Source organism: Bufo bufo, chromosome 6, assembly GCF_905171765.1.
Source record: "Bufo bufo chromosome 6, aBufBuf1.1, whole genome shotgun sequence".
NCBI lineage: Eukaryota > Metazoa > Chordata > Amphibia > Anura > Bufonidae > Bufo > Bufo bufo.
This window is the reverse complement of record NC_053394.1, coordinates 404,203,555-404,223,163: the sequence shown is the minus strand read 5'-3', so window position 1 is coordinate 404,223,163 and position 19,609 is coordinate 404,203,555. Positions and strand designations below refer to the sequence as shown.

The window sequence follows — 19,609 nt, the reverse complement described above, 5'->3', positions numbered from 1 at the left end:
TTTGGTGTCCCTAAAAGCCTGTCCCTGCTCCACACAGCAACCTCTCCCTACACTGGCAAAAAACTGAATGTAAGGCCCCTTTCACACGGGCGAGTACTCTGCACGGATGTGATGCGTGAGTTCAACGCATTGCACCCGCACTGAATCCTGACCCATTCATTTCTATGTGGCTGTGCACACGAACAGTGATTTTGATGCATCACTTGTGCGTTGCGTGAAAATCGCAGCATGCTCCTCTTTGTGCGTTTATCACGTAACGCAGGCCCCATAGAAATGAATGGGGTTGCGTAAAAATCGCAAGCATCCGCAAGCAAGTGTGGATGCGGTGCAATTTTCACGCACGGCTGCTAGGTGACGATCGGGATGGGGACCCGATCATTATTATTTCCCCTTATAACATGGTTATAAGGTAAAATAATAGCATTCTGAATACAGAATGCATAGTACAATAGGGCTGGAGGGGTTAAAAAAAATATTATAATAATTTAACTCCCCTTAATCCACTTGTTCGCGCAGCCGGCATCTCTTCTGTCTTTATCTGTGAGCAATAGGACCTTTGATGACGTCACTACGCTCATCACATGATCCATCACCATGGTGATGGATCATGTGATGGACCATGTGATGAACGCAGTGACGTCATCAAAGGTCCTATTGCTCATAGATGAAGACAGAAGAGATGACGGCTGCGCGAACAAGTGGATTAAGGTGAGTTAAATTATTTTTTTATTTTTTTTAACCCCTCCAGCCCTATTGTACTATGCATTCTGTATTCAGAATGCTATTATTTTCCCTTATAACCATGTTATAAAGGGAAATAATACAATCTACACTACAACTAACCTAAACCTGAACTTCTATGAAGAAGTTCTGGTCTGGGTACCACAGTCGATTTTTTATCACGCGCATGCAAAACACATTGCACCCGCGCGATAAAAACTGAACATCGGAACGCAATCGCAGTCAAAACTGACAATTGCGTTCCTACTCGCGCGGGTTTGCCGCAATGCACCGGGACGCATCCGGACCTTAATCCGGACACGCCCGTGTGAAAGAGGCCTAAAATGGCGGCCAGATCAGGTTTATTTATAAGTTAGGGGGTATGTCCATGTGCTGAAATGTCTCAATTGGCTGTCCTGTACCACCTGATGGATGTGTCATGGGTCAAAGTTCTTCACAATGTAAAAGAATATGGCGTCTGCGGACATCGCCATATGTTCGCATGTTTGGCGAATTGCGAACACGCAAAGTTCACCACGAAACGACCGCCGGCCATCTCTACGGACGGGCGCCGTATCTCTGCTCTCTGACATTATAAACACTCATTACGGATAAGAATGTGGCTTAAATAAGTGTTTATGACCCCTCAGTAGTTTAGAGATAAGGGTTATTAGAAAACCGGCACAAAGTGAAAGTACCAGTCACAGAGCTAGAAAAACAGTTAACCCTTTCTGACAGAACGGCTCAATATTTTTAATAAAGGCACATCTGAAAATATGACTTTTAGCCAAAAATGCAATCATAAACAAAAATTGTCTCCTTCTTATCAGTAGTCATCCAGGTAGCAGAAACTGACCATATGAAGGTATACAGCAGCCCACCTTACACTGCGTGCAGAATTATTAGGCAAATGAGTATTTTGACCACATCATCCTCTTTATGCATGTTGTCTTACTCCAAGCTGTATAGGCTCGAAAGCCTACTAACAATTAAGCATATTAGGTGATGTGCATCTCTGTAATGAGAAGGGGTGTGGTCTAATGACATCAACACCCTATATCAGGTGTGCATAATTATTAGGCAACTTCCTTCCCTTTGGCAAAATGGGTCAAAAGAAGGACTTGACAGGCTCAGAAAAGTCAAAAATAGTGAGATATCTTGCAGAGGGATGCAGCACTCTTAAAATTGCAAAGCTTCTGAAGCGTGATCATCGAACAATCAAGCGTTTCATTCAAAATAGTCAACAGGGTTGCAAGAAGCGTGTGGAAAAACCAAGGCGCAAAATAACTGCCCATGAACTGAGAAAAGTCAAGCGTGCAGCTGCCAAGATGCCACTTGCCACCAGTTTGGCCATATTTCAGAGCTGCAACATCACTGGAGTGCCCAAAAGCACAAGGTGTGCAATACTCAGAGACATGGCCATGGTAAGAAAGGCTGAAAGACGACCACCACTGAACAAGACACACAAGCTGAAAAGTTAAGACTGAGCCGAGAAATATCTCAAGACAGATTTTTCTAAGGTTTTATGGACTGATGAAATGAGAGTGAGTCTTGATGGGCCAGATGGATGGGCCCGTGGCTGCATTGGTAAAGGGCAGAGAGCTCCAGTCCGACTCAGACACCAGCAAGGTGGAGGTGGAGTACTGGTTTGGGCTGGTATCATCAAAGATGAGCTTGTGGGGCCTTTTCGGGTTGAGGATGGAGTCAAGCTCAACTCCCAGTCCTACTGCCAGTTTCTGGAAGACACCTTCTTCAAGCAGTGGTACAGGAAGAAGTCTGCATCCTTCAAGAAAAACATGATTTTCATGCAGGACAATGCTCCATCACACGCGTCCAAGTACTCCACAGCGTGGCTGGCAAGAAAGGGTATAAAAGAAGAAAATCTAATGACATGGCCTCCTTGTTCACCTGATCTGAACCCCATTGAGAACCTGTGGTCCATCATCAAATGTGATATTTACAAGAAGGGAAAACAGTACACCTCTCTGAACAGTGTCTGGGAGGCTGTGGTTGCTGCTGCACGCAATGTTGATGGTGAACAGATCAAAACACTGACAGAATCCATGGATGGCAGGCTTTTGAGTGTCCTTGCAAAGAAAGGTGGCTATATTGGTCACTGATTTGTTTTTGTTTTGTTTTTGAATGTCAGAAATGTATATTTGTGAATGTTCAGATGTTATATTGGTTTCACTGGTAAAAATAAATAATTGAAATGGGTATATATTTGTTTTTTGTTAAGTTGCCTAATAATTATGTACAGTAATAGTCACCTGCACACACAGATATCCCCCTAAAATAGCTAAAACTAAAAACAAACTAAAAACTACTTCCAAAAATATTTAGCTTTGATATTAATGAGTTTTTTGGGTTCATTGAGAACATGGTTGTTGTTCAATAATAAAATTAATTCTCAAAAATACAACTTGCCTAATAATTCTGCACTCCCTGTATTCCCCCTAGGGATCTGCTATGTACTAGTTTATTCCAGTAGCTGCTACTTTTCTGAGCTCAGACATTGCCCTGAAGTAACCTTAATACAAAGGGATGTGCTGTGAATACAAGAAATGTGTATTTCTCTATCAATTTCCCCCTTTTTCTCATGCACAACTACAGCCAATTACTTTTCATTATCCCAAGGGCAATAGAGGGACTTGGTCCAATCTTCACCCATTCATCGAACTGCATTCTGTATGTAAAAAGAGTAATTTACCTGGGAGGAGTAGTAGTACCAGTCATCACCTTCTCGCTTGTGTACCTGAATTGTATTGTACTACATACTATGTATTGTACTACATACCTTTTTTACGTAGTTTAGGAATAAGCCAAAACTTTACTATAAACACTACTCACAAAAAGTTAAGGATATTTGGCTTGTGGGTAAAATTTCAGGATGAACCTCAAATGCACTCTAACCTTTCTAGGTGAACTTAATGTGACTTTCTCTAAACTTTTGAATGCACATGTCCAACTGTTCAATGTTTCAGTACTTTTTGCACAACGTGCTGTTCTCTAACAAGGAGCTTAATGGCAAAATTCACAACAGGTGTTTGATCCATGAATCGCTCAATAAATTTCCTGGTTCAATTAGAATTGGTATTTAAACTGTCCTCCTCATCATGCTGTTCACATTTTGACATCATGAGACCAAGACAACACCTAAAAATTGATCAACAGTACCTTGCCATTGCAAGGCTTCAAGCAGGATGTTCTCAGACAGAAGTGGCAACTGAGCTTAGAGTGTCACACAGTGTAATCGTCAGTTTGAAACAGAGATACAGAGAGACTGGAAGAGTCAAAGAAAGGCATAGAAGTGAACGTCCTTTAGCCAAATCCCACACAGATGACTGCTTGATTGTGAACAATGCCTTGCGGAACAGGATGATGAATGCCACACAACTCCAGGCACATTTAAGGGTGGTGAGAGGAACCCAAATGTCACATTAGACCATTTGAATCTGTTTACATCAGCGTGGTCTGCGTGCTAGACGACTTGCAAGGGTACCTGATCACAGGCATCATTGTCTTGCATGGGCCGGGAAGCATCTATGCTGGACAAGGAAACAGTGGGCCTCAGTGCTGTTCACTGATGAACGTCGATTCACGCTGAGCAGAAATGATGGCCAACAACAACGTAGACGTCAAATAGAGCACTGTGCATCAGCCACTGTTGTCACCAGAAAAGCGGTGGTGGAGGTGTTACAATGTGGACAGGTGTGTCTAGTCAATACAGAACTGCCCTACACTTTGTGAATGTTTCAGTGATAAGGCTATACTACTTGAATAACATCACTAATCCAGTCATTGTGCCTCTGCATGAACAACATAGGCCTGATTTCATCTTCATGGACGACAATGCGCCAGCTTATCAAGGTTGCATCTTTTGGGAACGGCTGCTGGAGACTAGGGTACCTCAACTGGAGTGGCCTGCACTTTCTCCCAAAATCCCATTGAAAACCATATGGGATCAGCTGAGTCGCCATGTAGAGGCTCATAACTCTGTACCCTCAGAACCTCAATGACCTGAGGGCTTCCCTTTAAGAGAAGTGGGATGCATGCCCTCAGCACACAATAAGTCAACTTGATGCTTAGGCCACATGACAAGTTATTTTTTTGTGGGGGTATACCCACCACAGTTTTTGGCTTTTGTTTCAATAAATTGTTTGAGATGAGGAAATCACCATTGCATGCTTTTACTTAAATTCCCTACTTTCGTGATATAATATCACTGTAGAGTGAAGTTTTTATGTTTTCCGTAAATTTCACCTGAAAGCCAAAATATCCCTAACTAGCTACTGAATAAGAACTGAAATACAACCAACAGTATTCCCGAAATCTAGCTCCCCTCTAAATTTGTACCTTTACTAAGACTGGGTAATGGTTGACAAACTTATTGTCCCAGTCATTATTTAACATATTATTTAGAGTCCATGGTTGCAGCCTGGTCAGTCCCAGCAGGCACACTTTCAGTAGATACATCCTGCTTGGCTTTAGGATTCAGGATCCTCTCACAGTGGCTAGCATATGTCCAAGTGTCCTTGTCCTCAAGTTTTACCGAAGTAGCGGTGACCAACTGGTTCACTGTACCTCGGCACAAGGTCCCTCGGATATGTTCCTCCATACACTTCACAATTTTAATCTCAGGATGTCGTTTAAGCTTTCACCCTGCACTACTTTGTGGGTGCTAGGGCACATGGAAGACCTGTTCTATCCCTAGGGTTTCATGATGTTTTTCATGAGGTCACCAGTGAAATATATGCCCCTATCACTTTCTATGGTCTTTGGGATCTCATATCTACAGACCACTTAACTTATAAACTTTTTGCCTGTGGTTTTAGTCGGTTTCCTTGGCATCATCAAAGTCTACACCGGACTAGGACATACTTGAAAGTACCCTCCTTAGGTCATTGTATGTAGTCCACCTGCAATCTCTAGAATGGGTAATGTGTCTTGGGGTAGACTTCCTGGGTACTCGGGTAGGCTTACCAGAGTATGCTTTGCACATGTAAGGCACCCCTTTACAAATTTTGCAGCTGCACACAACATTGGGAGCACACATTGCTCCCTTGAAGTTATGGACCACTGACTGGGAACCAAGGCAGATCATCATGAGAAACAAACAACGGGGCAGGCCCCAGCAGACCTTAGAGTGTACATGCCATGACCCTCCTTCTCTTTGTATGGCACCTCCCTCTATCCTTACCTTTTTCTTGTGATGAGATGTCTGGTTTCTGGAGGATCTGTAGCAGTTGTAAGTCTACTGCAGGGGTCTGCCTCTTTGGTGTATGCTGTCACCTTCACCATGGCTGCCCTTTTATGTAATATCCGTGAGTCCAATAGCTGTCATAAAGCCTCAGCATTATTTATAGGCTTGCCCTGTAGAGCTCAATAATTATACCGGCTCCGCCAAATGGTTCCAAAGTCATGTGCTACACCTGATGCATACCTCAAGTCCATATGAATGTTTACCTCTTTTTCCTTACCCAGATTACACGCTGCAGTGATTGTCTTCAACTCCACTTCTTGTGTATAGTAACTAGAGAAGGGAGTGGTTTCTGTATCACTGCCTCACCATTTTGGACTATGGCATACCTGGTGATGAATCTTCCTCGGTCCTTGTCCCATGATCTCGGAATCATCTACCAAAATACTTAGCAGAATGGTTAGTGAGTGGTTGTTTCTATGTCCATCAGTGCATGACAATCATGTTTGTATGTCATGTCAAATTGGCATTCCTCACTGACTAATTGAAAAATTAGGGGCTGATTTCACCTTGATCCCAGCTCTCTCCACTCCCTCCCTCTTTTCTAATCCACCGCAGCAAGATGGCTGGATTAAGAACAATGCAACGTTTACTAACTAGATTGAGTCTGTAAGGCGTGAACCTCCAATTTGGTGGGTCTAGCCGTGGACAGGTGCCTGGTTTAGGCTTGCTTTAAAATTTCATACACCAAATGGGGGACTTGCAGCACCATTGGGTTGCCAAGAACTGTATCTGTACTCTTTTTAACGAGTTCAGCTGCAGCTGCAACTGCTCATGCATAAAAGTGGGATCCCATGATTACAAGGTCCAGAGCTACTGAGTATTACCCCACACCGGTCTCTGCCTGCCTCATGGTCTTGGTTGAGGACTCTACTAGCTTGTCCTGCTTTCTCTTGTAAAATAATACAAATATTTTGGCATAGACAGGGATGCCTAATGCAAAGGGCAGTGGTCAATGTACATTTCAGGGTATAAAAGATGTCTATTGCCTCTAGAGTAATGTTAAAGTGGTGCAACTCGAGACATACTTGCAAACAATGGGGCCAGTGTAATGGAAGCATTATGGATCTAGAAATTTACAATACTACCACAAGGGCTAAAAAGGACTTTGGCTTAACATGTTCTACTGTAGCACACAGAACAACAACTGTTCTACATACAATAGAACTGTAGTGGATTCATGTGGTTCCCAAGTATCCAGTTGGCTTTTCAGAGTTGTTGAGAAACAGGGATGGGGAAGTTAGCTGCTCCCATCACACTATGTCATCTAAGTCCACCCACTTGGTTGGGCCTATGTAACTTTCCTCTACTAGTCAGTTTTCTATTTGGCAACACAACCGAATCCAAGTTCGGGAAATGTTTTTTTACAGTACAAATTATGAACATGAAGTTATTACGTGAAGTCACGCAAGACTCATGAAGCAATAATTTCGGCTCATCGGAGCCACATACATTCTAATACTGTATGGAGCTCCATGCTTCGTACAGTATTAGAACAAAGTTTTATGCAAATAGACTTCGGATGTTTCATCCGAAGCCGATTTGCCCATCCCTACTGCTCGCCTATTAAATTGACCCTGGAAGAATGGAGACACATCTTGGAGGGTCAGCTAAATAAACCATAAAAATCTGACCTCAGTCAGCTCAGTGTCTCAATCCTCATCACGGCTCAGTGGTCACTATTCTTTGCTCGTTTGAATTGTGTTTGAACTTCTGCCCTGCCGAGAATACCAAGACAGATGCCCTTACTCGTCCTTTGACTCCACTGACCGAGCTGCGGAGGAACATATCATTGATCCCTGCTCAAATCATTTCTGTGGCATCTGTCTTGTGTTAAGGATGTTTCTGTGGGGAAAACACATGCTCCTGTAGCCAAAAAGAGGCAGATTCTTGTCTGGGGTCATAAATCTAAAACTGGCGGTGCACCCCAGTTTCTGTAAGACATAAGAACTAATTTCCAGATATTATTGGTGGCCCTCTCTTTCCCAGGATATACAAGGCTTACTGCCTCATGTATGTTACTGCCTCAAAATAAGTCATTTTAGCAGAGGCCTGCCCGGTCTTCTCTTTTCTTTGCCTATACCTAAAGAATAGCAGCACATGGGGATGGACCTTTATTATGGACCTACCACCTTCTTCAGGGTGCATGGTGATATGGGTGGTTGTGGACCATTTCATTCCAAGATGACACATTTTATTCACTATCCAGTCTTTCTTCTGCAGTTCAACTGCTGACCTGTTTGTTGGACACATCTTCCTGCTACACGGCCTGCATCAAGACATTGGCCCAGATTTACAAATTGTAGAGATGAGAAAACTCCGACCGGTTGTGTAGACTGTGGGGATTCGCTCTAGTAGACAGGGTATGCAGACGCAGTAAAGCGGCAAATTACCAGTTCTTAAATCAACCTTCCGTGTTTATTCACACATAAGGCAAAAACAAAACGTCACTTTGCAGTCTTGGTGTTAGTTCACACACAATGGAAAGTCCACATAGCAAAAATCACCTTGTTGGTAGTTCTATCTCCAGCACTCCATAGCAGGCTTTTAGGGGCCTGTTTCCCCTAAACACGGGTCTCAGCCCTCCAGCACGGCACTAGCCTCAGATCCCAGCACACAAACACTTTGCTGCTGAGCCCAGCTGTCTTTTAAGGACAGCTAGGTGCTGTCAAAACCCGGACCAGCACTTAAAATCGAGTCCGGTGTTTGACCCCACCTGGCTGCAAATCAGCCCAGCAGCACACGCTGGTAGGAAAAGACCTGTTTTCCCAGACCATACCCTTCACTGTATCACTAGACCCTACACGAGATCGGTCACAGGGACTGAGGCTGGATGCTAAATCTGGTGCAATCATTGACACTTTTTCCTGACTCTGTACCAACTATTGGTATACACTATAGACAGAGACAGATTTTTGAGTAAGAATTGTGCTGAAATTATGGCGTAAAGTAGTGTGTCTTAGCGCCCCACTCTCTTTAATTGAAGCTCCACCTACTTCCCGCTAAGTCCCACCCCCGAAGTGCACGTTTGGAAAAAAGTATAGAAACCCTAGAGAAGCCAAAATTGTACTATCTTATTTTTTTTTTTACACATACCCATTAGTTAAATCTGGACCATTGTTTCTGACAGAGAGTGACATTTATGTCAAGATTCGGGAGGTCTCTTTGCAGGTTGTTGGATGTTAAGTTGGACTTCTCCTCTGCCCTACCACCCCCAGTCCAATGGACAGATCGGGCAAAGAAAATCAGTTTCTGGAAAATGACCTGTCACTTTATTTCTTCTAGTCAGGACAATAATAGTATTCTTGGTTCCTTGGGATGAGTTCTCCTATAACAACCACTCTAGTGAGTCTACAGGCAAGTGTAGTAATCAGAAGAAGCAATGGCTTGTTTTCTAAACAAGCAGGTCGCAAAATTAATCTTCGCCACCCACTTTCACCACCACAACTACATGTGCCAGTTCTTCTCATCATCCTGTAAAATGAAGAAGCAAAGTTTTTCCTTTTTGAGAGCAGTTTCAGGTTTGTTATAGTGTGCAGGGGAGGGTTTCCAGCAGTGGCAGTAAGTATGGCACATAATGGATAAGGTAGGGGGTAGTAGTAGCGGCAAAAGCAGAACAGTTATGGAATATGACAAGGCAGGAGATGTGCAACTGTTCAAGGGCAGTAGTAGCGGAAGCACAGTATGAAGCATGATGGACAAGGCATGAGATGTGCGGCTGTATAGGAGTAGTAGCAGCCAGCAATGCAGTGCGGAACATAATGGACATTGCAGGAGATGTGCGGCTCTGTACGGGTAGCAGTTGCTGCTGCTGTAGCAGGCATCAGTGCAATATGGAACATGATTGACAGGCGGACATCAGCAGTGGGATCATTGGCCTGGTGATAAATGGTCCATTCCTCATTGTAAGTAATGGCAGATCTATTCAGTGGCATCAAGTAGGCCTCAGAGTATCTGCTACAGAAAAGGCACAGTCTAGTTGTAGTTGAACACGGTTTTTCAGGTAGTACAGATCCATTTCCTGATGAACGTCAGGTTGGTGCAGTGGTTGAAGAAACTGTTCCATAATCTTTCATAAAAATGTCTTTCCTGCAGTTGCTGCTGCTACTTGCTGTTGCCGGTATCGCTGGCAGCAGAGAGGGGCCTCTTGGTCAGACATGTGGGCGGCAGGTATCTGCTCGGTGAAATCTGCAGCAAGCTGGGTCTATAGCGTATCCTGGTAATAGGTTAATTTGGCCTTTCTTTTGGAAGCGGATAAGAATTCCACCATTTGCTTTTACAGTGAAGATTTACAAACAGATTGTGAATAGACATTTATCTTCTTGATGGTAATAATATGCTTTTCAGCACATAACCAATAAAGCATGCAACTAGCCATGCTCACCATGTTTTGTTCTCTGACCCACACTGTGATGGTTGGTCATGGCCAGGGTCATCATCGTGTTTGCTAAAATGTGTCAGGCCCCGTCTCCTAGCTGTGCCTATGAAAACTTCATGTCCACCTCTATCACCAACTCCTCTTTATGTCCTAACTCTTCATCCTCCTCTACTACTTTTGAATGTGCAGGCTTCCAGCAGCCAGATGACGGAGAGCAAGATGCCGAAGCTGTTCTTCTTCCACATCCCTTGTTGCTGCCTCATTATGAGCATTTGCTCCAATCTAAACATCAGGGAGATGATATTGTTAATGCCCCTGTTATTCCTGTCACAAATCTGGTGGCATCTCGAAGGGCCTGAGTACACATGTCCCTGATGAGCTGCCACTGCCTGAGCTCAAAATAATACATGCTCCCTGCTGTGGTGCTCAGATGCATGTTGTAATCATTGAACACTATGTTGCTCGTACAGACGATCCAGATACACATGTGGAACTCCATTGAGTTGGAGTGTAGCCGATCAGCAGTGTAAAGGCAGAATATGTTGCCAAGTTGTAGCTGATAGGGAAACATCCAATGAAAAAATGTGCTGCTTGATGCAGAATACCAACTGATCCACCGCATGGCTTCTCATGACCAGGTTCAACAGATTTAAGAAAGCATGGAAATGCTTCAACTTAGTAGTACCATGTAAGAAAAAAGGAGAGAATGGCATGCAGGAAACATTAGATTGGTAATAGTTGCACCTAGAGTATTGGCCACTCACATTTATGCTGTTGTGTGGAGAGCAGGAGAGGAGTAGTGGGAGCAGGAGAAGAAGTAGCAGATGATGCTGGTGAGGATGATGACAAAAACAATGATGTATTACTTGTGGTTCTGACCCGGCTACTAGCATGACGATGTGGAGGAGGCAAACGGGGGCAGTTCGATTTTCCCAGGTGAGCATGTGATGCTGCTTCGCATGCTAGAGGAGAGCCATGGTTCCTACATGGCCAAGTCTTATTCTCTGTCTTCAGGACTTGGACACTGCAATGTATTTGTTGGCCGGCAATGTACAGTCGTGGCCAAAAGTTTTGAGAATGACACAAATATTAGTTTTCACAAAGTTTTGCTGCTAAACTGCTTTTAGATCTTTCTTTCAGTTGTTTCTGTGATGTAGTGAAATATAATTACACACACTTCATACGTTTCAAAGGCTTTTATCGACAATTACATGACATTTATGCAAAGAGTCAGTATTTGCAGTGTTGGCCCTTCTTTTTCAGGACCTCTGCCAATTCGACTGGGCATGCTCACATCAACTTCTGGGCCAATCTGACTGATAACAACCAATTCTTTCATAAACACTTCTTGGAGTTTGTCAGAATTAGTGGGTTTTTGTTTGTCCACCCACCTCTTGAGGATTGACCACAAGTTCTCAATGGGATTAAGATCTGGGGAGTTTCAGGCCATGGACCCAAAATGTCAACGTTTTGGTCCCCGAGCCACTTAGTTATCACTTTTGCCTTATGGCAACGGTGCTCCATATCGTGCTGGAAATGCATTGTTCTTCACCAAACTGTTGTTGGATTGTTGGAAGAAGTTGTGTTGGAGGGTTGTTTTGGTACCATTCTTTATTCATGGCTGTGTTTTTGGGCAAAATTGTGAGTGATCCACTCCTTGGATAAGAAGCAACCAACCCCACACATGAATGGTCTCAGGATGCTTTACTATTGGCATGACACAGGACTGATGGTAGCGCTCACCTTTTCTTCTCCGGACAAGCCTTTTTCCAGATGCCCCAAACATCGGAAAGAGGCTTCATCAGAGAATATGACTTTGCCCCAGTCCTCAGCAGACTATTCACCATACTTTCTGCAGAAGATCAATCTGTCCCTGAGTTTTTTTTTGAGAGAAGTGGGTTCTTGCTGGCCTTCTTGACACCAGGCCATCTTCAAAAGTCTTCGCCTCACTGTGCGTGCAGATGCGCTCACCACCTGCCTGCTGCCATTCCTGAGCAAGCCTCTGCACTGGTGGCATTATGATCCCACAGCTGAATCTCTTTAGGAGACGATCCTGGCGCTTTGCTGGACTTTCTTGGACGCCCTGAAAGCCTTCTTAACAAGAATTGAACCTCTTTCCTTGAAGTTTTTGATGATCCTATAAATTTTTGATTGAGGTGCAATCTTAGTAGCCACAATATCCTTGCCTGTGAAGCCATTTTTATGCAACGCAATGATGCCTGCACGCGTTTCTTTGCAGGTCACCATGGTTAACAATGGAAGAACAATGATTTCAAGCATCACCCTCCTTTTAACATGTCAAGTCTGCCATTTTAACCCAATCAGCCTGACATAATAATCTCCAGCCTTGTGCTCGTCAACATTCTCACCTGAGTTAACAAGACGATTACTGAAATGATCTCAGCAGGTCCTTTAATGACAGCAATGAAATGCAGTGGAAAGGTTTTTTTGGGATTAAGTTAATTTTCATGGCAAAGAAGGACTATGCAATTCATCTGATCACTCTTCATAACATTCTGGAGTTTATGCAACTTTTCCAATTTCCAATATTTATGTAATTCTCAAAACTTTTGGCCACGACTGTAGAGAGAAACTGATGACTGCACTGAGAGCCATTGCTACCAGTGTTTACAAAATTTCTGCCACCACTCGCACTTGATCTGACAGCTTTTGAGCCTACACCAACAGTAGCAGCAACATCACCTGCTCCTGAGTGTTACAAACAAATGTAGAGCTGCTGTGTCTACTGAACAGATTTGACTTGGCGCTACTTTGAAAGGTTTTAAGTGCCCCTTGGTCTTCAACCTTTACCCCTATACTTGGATCTGGACTCCATTTCAGGGGAACCACTAGGATGGTCTCTCTTGGATTAGTCCCTGTTCAGTAGACTACTCACCCATGGGGGTGGAACAGATTCCAGTATAATTTCTGTATAACTGTGATGCAGAACAATACGTCAGGCACTCTCTGAGCAACTAGATGGAATTAACTTTGAAAACTTTTTGAAGAAACATAGTCCAGTAAGCTGTACTCACAATTCTGCTCTAATAAACTTCCTTTACAGGGAGACAAGGAAAATCCCCACTAGAAGGATTTTGGGGCACACCCCGGAGGGTTAAAGCAGAGTAAGAATTATCCTGAGCTGAAGATGAGGATAAGAGGTCAGGAAGACGGGATCTCCAGAACCAGATCAGGGAGGAGAAATCAGGAGAAAAGCTTATGGAAACCCCAAAGTCACAATTTTTGAGGTACCCTTTGCTCAGGGGGTATGGATTAATTAGCTGACTAGAGTGTGACACTTTGAGCTTAGAATATTGAACCTTTTCACAAAATTCTAATTTTAAGCTGCATTCCTTTTAATTTGCATTACTGAAATAAATGGACTTTTGCACGATATTCTAATTTTTTCGAGTTTCACCTGTATTCTGATGTATTCAGACTGATCATGATCCCTGGTATGCGATAAATAGGCTCAACACGTAGAATGAGAAACATCCCCATATCATGATGCTTGTGCCACCATGCTTCACTGTATTCACAGTGTACTGTGGCTTGAATCAGTGTTTGGGGGTCGTCTGACAAACTGTCTCCGGCCACTAGACCCAAAAAAGAACAATCTTACTTTCATCAGTCCACAAAATGTCTCTTTAGGCCAGTCAATGTGCTCTTTGGCAAATTGTAACCTCTTCAGCACATGTCTTTTTTTCCACAGTGGGACCTTTGCGGGGGCTTCTTGCAGATAGCTTGGCTTCACATAGGCATCTTCTAATTGTAACAGTACTCACAGGTAACTTTAGACCTTCTTTAATCTTCCTGGAGCTGATTGATGGCTAAGTCCTTGCATTTTTGCTATTCTTCTATTCATTCGAATGGTAGTTTTTCGCTTTCTTCCACGTCTTTCAGGTTTTGGTTGCCATTTTAAAGCATTTGCGATCATTTTAGCTGAGCAGCCTATCATTTTCTGCACTTCTTTATATGTTTTCCTCTCTCCAATCAACTTTTTAATCAAGGTACGCTGTTCTTCTGAACAATGTCTGGAACGACCCATTTTCCTCAGAATTTGATAGAGAAATGCACTGCAACCAGCATGTATAACATTTGCTGCCTTCCTTCCTTAAATGAGGGCAATAATTGCCACCTGTTTTTCGAGGAATGAATGACCTCACTCATTGAACTCCACACTGCTATTATTTTGGACATGCCGCTTTCAATTAGTGATTCAATTACACAGAATCAGCAGCATGCATGTCATGACAGTTGGGTTTCTATTACTCTACTACACCTGCTAGTAAATTATTTGCCATGTAGAAATATCATTTCTACCAAAAACAGTGATTGATCAGGATAGTGATGTCTGACTGCTATTATTTTGAACACAACTGTACACATCACACAGAGACAGCTCTGCTACATACACAGAGACAGCTCTGCTACATACACATCACACAGAGACAGCTCTGCTACATACACGTCACACAGAGACAGCTCTGCTACATACACGGCACACAGAGACAGCTCCTCTAAATACACATCACACAGAGACAGCTCCGCTACATACACGTCACACAGACACAGCTCCGCTACATACACATCACACAGAGACAGCTCCGCTACATACACATCACACAGAGACAGCTCCGCTACATACACGTCACACAGAGACAGCTCCACTACATACACGTCACACAGAGACAGCTCCGCTACATAAACGTCACACAGAGACAGCTCCGCTACATACACATCACACAGAGACAGCTCCGCTACATACACATCACACAGAGACAGCTCCGCTACATACACATCACACAGAGACAGCTCTGCTACATACACATCACACAGAGACAGCTCTGCTACATACACATCACACAGAGACAGCTCCGCTACATACACATCACACAGAGACAGCTCCGCTACATACACATCACACAGAGACAGCTCTGCTACATACACATCACACAGAGACAGCTCTGCTACATACACATCACATAGAGACAGCTCTGCTACATACACATCACACAGAGACAGCTCCGCTACATACACATCACACAGAGACAGCTCCGCTACATACACATCACACAGAGACAACTCCGCTACATACACATCACACGGAGACAGCTCCACTACATACACATTGTAATTACTCCTGGATGCCACACAAACTTCAGGTCATCCAGCACGGATCGCAACCGACACAGCAGCACCTGGTCATGTGATCCCCTGACTCAGTCTACTCATAATCACATGGACATGAGATCATTGCAGGTCCTTTATCTTCTCCAGCAGCAGAGCCTGGAGCCTGACTCCTCCCACACATGATCACATGGTCATGACATCATCACAGGTCCTTCACCTCCTCCAGCAGCACAGCCTGGAGCCTGACTCCTCCTACACATGGTCACATGGTCATGACATGATGAAAGGTCCTTTAGCACTAGTCTCCTCCCTCCCCCATCCATGTAGTGTCCAGCGGTGCAGGTGGAGGTATGTGTACAGTCACCGCCATTGTCTGTCAGGATTACTGGGGCAGAGGGGTCATTAACCCCTTCAGGACTGGTGGTTTAATGACCAAGCTTACTTTTGTTTTGTTTTTTATTGCATTTCAAGAGCTATAACTTTATTTATTCCTCCTGTACAGCAACCATATAAGGCTGTACGAATTGTGGATATAATTAGAAATGAGCGAATTTCATATTTTGAAATTCGTTCAATCTTCGTTTACTGGTAAAAGGTGAATTGCGTTATGGATTCGGTTACCACGGACCATAACGCAATTCTTTGACGGAATGCATAACGGAACACCTCCCCTGCATAACGGAAAACGGGACGGATCCGTTATGCAGGCCATAGACTTCTATTATGACGGAGTGAATAACGGAATGCCTCTGAAGGCATTCCGTTATGCATTCCGTCATAGAATTGCGTTATGGTCCGTGGTAACCGAATCCATAACACAATTCACCTTTTACCAGTAAACGAAGATTGAACAAATCTCATCTCTAGTTATAATCAGCTACATTTTAATACAACCATTTTGGGGAGATATAAAGTATTGATTTACTCTATTATTTTTGGTGTTTCCCCTGTTGTCCGCCAGGTCGTGTCAATCTGTGGCTCCGCTAATCACAGTCTGCAGGAGGCGGAGTCTGGAACTGGAAACGGGAGTAGCAGTTAGAAAAAGGTATATCAGGAGGGGGAGGAGATAGAGTAGGGGGGGCGCTCGGAGAGTCCATACACCAGAACCTGAAGTCCACACCAGGCAGGTGATGGTGTAGATGATAAATGTGTGGGACCATGGTGACCCTGCTTCCTTACACATATGCTCTGCCCACTATTTATAAAAGTGGTAGAAATGGTAAATAAAAAAAAATTGCAATTTTTTTATACCACAGTTCTGGTGCAGGCGGATAAATCTCCCCATTACTCCTATACTGCACCAAGAACTGAAGGAGAAGAGAAAATACAATACAAAATCTATACATCTCCCCGATGTCTCCTCTTATTATCTCCAGTCATTGTATCTTAAATTGAGATTTTGTAGGATTTTACATCGTCTCATCTCCTTTCCATTCAGGTTCCTACAATATAGGATCCGCTCAGTGGAGATCTTCCATATAAGATCCTTCTCCTGATTGACCCGTCAAGGATGGATAGAGACAGGGACAAGATGGCAGAGAGGATAATAAATCTCACCCTAGAGATCCTCTTCCGGCTTACTGGAGAGGTGAGAGATTCTGATGATGTCACATTACATCATCTTATCTATGTTACTAACAGATGGACATGACTGGAGAGGTGAGGGACTCTGGAGATGTATGGAGTGATATTTATTACTGTGTCTCCCCATAACCAGGACTACACAGTAGTGAAGAAGACCTCTAGTGAGCGCTGTCAGGACCCTGTGTCTGAAGGATGGGGAAGAACCCTGAGCCCAATCACAGGGCCTCCACCTCACCCCCTGATACATGAGGAAATCAATAGAGAGAAGATCCTAGAACTCACCACCAAGATGATTGAGCTGCTGACTGGAGAGGTGACACTGCTGGGAATGCTGGGACATTATACAGGAACGCTATAAAGGGATCTGGGTGATGACTGTGCCATTGTGTTGTCAGGTTCCTATAAGATGTCAGGATGTCACCATCTATTTCTCCATGGAGGAGTGGGAGTATTTAGAAGGACACAAGGATCTGTACAAGGACGTCATGATGGAGGATCACCGGCCTCTAACATCCCCAGGTAATAGACATGACTAAATACACACGTCCTCTCATCATCTGTATGTAAGGAATGAATTCAGTCACTGGATGTGTTTTTTACAGTTAAGAAAGAGAGAAGAACACCGGAGAGATGTCCCAGTCCTCTTCTTCCACAGGATGGGTCAGAAGAACATCACAATGTCCCACCGGATGATCAGGTAGATGGAGATAAGGTGTCATGAAATGTCCCCTATGATCTGTAGAAGGCTGTGAAGATCTTGTGTTCAGTCTTGTTTAATCCTCCAGTATTATATGTTTTATCCTTGTGTAATGAGAAAGGTGGAGATGGCAGGATTACAGCTGACCATGGACATTACATGTTGTCTGGAGCTTCTCATTATTTTCTGGTTATAGAGACTGCTGGTTGGAAAAAGGAACCAACAGTAGACCTGCAGATTTTTGGGTCAGATAACTCCTGCTGTCTGGTCATGTTTGGTTGTCATGATAATTACTGATCTTCTTTGGTCACATCAAACCTTCCATATGACTTCTCCAACTGTCTGACGTTTAGATAATTTTTTTTTACAGTTTGTGAATCCCGGTGAAGATCTGAACATTATATATGTTACAGAGACATATGTGAGGGATGATGAGCAGAGTATAGAGGACATTCCTACAGATAACAGTCCAGGTGAGTAGTAACCACTAGATAAAGCAGAGAGAATCGCAGATTCTACTTATTTATTGGCTGACAATTGTTCTTTAAGATTTGTGTTCTCTGTTAGTGCAAAAAAAACTCACTGAAAAAAGTGGCCTAAACGGGTGGAAATGCTCCAAACCCAGACACTGTGGCATGTCTATAACCGGGCGAGCAATTCCTCCGCATGCGGTCCGCAGACAACGACAATCCCCAGCAAAAAATGCATACAATGGAGGATGCCGGTGCGGACCGCATGCACCACAAGAACATCTTTCACAAAATGATACATTGTGCAGATGAAAAAATATATATACAAAAATTTCTGCAAAAAATGCACCAAAATGATACGCGACAGTTCAGCTTTATGTTCAACAAAATTAAATATGGATAAAAATGGCAGGGCATTGTGGGAGTTGTAGTTTTACAACAGCTGAAGGGCTGTAGGTTGAGCATGCCTGGGATAATGTTATACTGTAACTTAGGAAAGCATAGTAACTTAGTTTGTAAGGCTGAAAAAAAAACATCTGTCCATCCAGTTCGGCCTGTTATCCTGCAGAGTTGATCCAGAGGAAGGCAATCAGAATAACTCCCTGGATCAACGACCCCTCTCTAGTAGCTATAGCCTGTAATATTATTACGCTCCAGAAACACATCCAGGCCCCTCTTGATTCCTTTATTGTACTCACCATCACCAACTCCTCAGGCAGAGAGTTCCATAGTCTCACCGCTCTTACCGTAAAGAATCCTCTTCTATATTTGTGTACAAACCTTCTTTCCTCCAGACGCAGAGGATGTCCCCTCGTCACAGTCCTGGGGATAAATAGATGATGGTTATTAGATTTCACCTCAGTCATCTTTCTTCCGAAGTGAATAACCCTGGTTGTCACATTTATGTTTACTGACAACTAAAATGCGATGTTAGAATAGTTCCTCTTTAAATCTGTAGAAACCTGCAGACTATACTCCCTATGTGTTACATCAGATTTTGGAAATGCAACTAGCAAAATACGTTGATGCTACTAAGGTCAGTGAGTGTTGTGAAGGACACAACGTAAAGCACATTTCTGTTTTTATACCCACTCCCAGGGGTGCACCACCAGTGAGGCCAGGTGAGGCGATCACCTCAGGCAGCACCAGGTAGGGGCAAGAGGGGGGGGGGGGGCAGCAGAATGGCCATGGACAATGAGCTCTTTCATTGTGGAAATGCTCATCTCTACATATTCAACTGCATCGCTGTACTCAGCAATACATTTGAATGCTGCGACTGGGCACGGGAGTGATGTCTCCCTGGCCCAACGTTCCTCTAATAGGCTTTAGTCCCTAGTTCATGTAGCCTATCAGAGGCCGGTGTCCCT

The 19,609-nt window shown here is 43.6% G+C and overlaps 3 protein-coding genes across 8 annotated transcripts in view; 2 read left to right on the top strand and 1 right to left on the bottom strand.

The window, feature by feature from the left end:
* The window catches only part of LOC121004478 (oocyte zinc finger protein XlCOF7.1-like), a 1,216,478-nt gene that overhangs the window by 682,211 nt on the left and 514,658 nt on the right, over positions 1-19,609 (bottom strand). The window lies entirely within an intron of this gene.
* The window catches only part of LOC121004516 (zinc finger protein 300-like), a 734,886-nt gene that overhangs the window by 514,904 nt on the left and 200,373 nt on the right, over positions 1-19,609 (top strand). The window lies entirely within an intron of this gene.
* Positions 1-19,609, top strand: part of LOC121004488 (zinc finger protein OZF-like) — a 555,846-nt gene that overhangs the window by 480,030 nt on the left and 56,207 nt on the right. For 4 of the 5 annotated variants that reach the window (XM_040436742.1, XM_040436738.1, XM_040436740.1 and 1 more), the window contains 2 exons: positions 17,678-17,772; positions 18,143-18,245. In XM_040436742.1, the coding sequence (XP_040292676.1) occupies positions 17,678-17,772; positions 18,143-18,245 (198 nt within the window). Of the gene's footprint in view, positions 1-17,509; positions 17,595-17,677; positions 17,773-18,142; positions 18,246-19,609 lie in introns of all 5 variants that reach the window. The other variant, XM_040436741.1, reaches the window with a different exon arrangement.